The sequence below is a fragment of the Nestor notabilis genome, unplaced genomic scaffold (assembly GCF_000696875.1).
Source record: "Nestor notabilis isolate BGI_N333 unplaced genomic scaffold, ASM69687v1 scaffold17249, whole genome shotgun sequence".
NCBI lineage: Eukaryota > Metazoa > Chordata > Aves > Psittaciformes > Psittacidae > Nestor > Nestor notabilis.
In genome coordinates, this window is record NW_009943515.1 from 2,138 (window position 1) to 2,583 (window position 446).

General features: G+C 63.7%; 1 protein-coding gene across 1 annotated transcript in view; it reads right to left on the reverse strand.

The window, feature by feature from the left end:
- Positions 1 to 90: 90 nt before the first annotated feature.
- DNAI2 (dynein, axonemal, intermediate chain 2) overlaps positions 91 to 446 on the reverse strand; it is a gene marked incomplete at both ends in the record, with an annotated part of 5,897 nt that continues 5,541 nt past the window's right edge. Inside the window, 2 exons of the mRNA XM_010021983.1 lie at positions 91 to 216; positions 287 to 442. Coding sequence (XP_010020285.1) covers positions 91 to 216; positions 287 to 442 — 282 coding nt within the window. The remainder of the gene's footprint in view (positions 217 to 286; positions 443 to 446) is intronic.

The window sequence follows — 446 nt, forward strand, 5'->3', positions numbered from 1 at the left end:
CCTCCCCGCCGGCAGCCTCAGCCCCACATGAGCCAGGGAGCCACAACCCAAGCAAGGGGGGGAAACAACACAGAGCTGGAGCACACTGACCTTGGCAGCATCCTCCTTCTTCCCCTCCTCGGGCTGCTGGCTCTCTTCCTTGGGCTGCTGGCTCTCTTCCTCAGGCACCTGGATGTCTTCCTCAGGCAAAGCTGCCTCCTCAGTGTGGTCCTTAACCTAAAAGGCAGTGGCTGATCCCTATCCCCCACCCCGCAGCCGCGAGTCCCGGCTCCCCTTTGCCCGGTACCTTGCCGTGCAGCTGCTGGACCTCTGCCCGCGCCTTCCTCTGCAGCTCCGCTTGGATCACCTCTAGGAACTCCTTGCGGGTCCGGTCAAACACCTCCTGGGGATTCTCTGTTGGCGCCTCCTCTGTCTCTATGACCTGGCTCTCGGACCGGGGGCGCTCC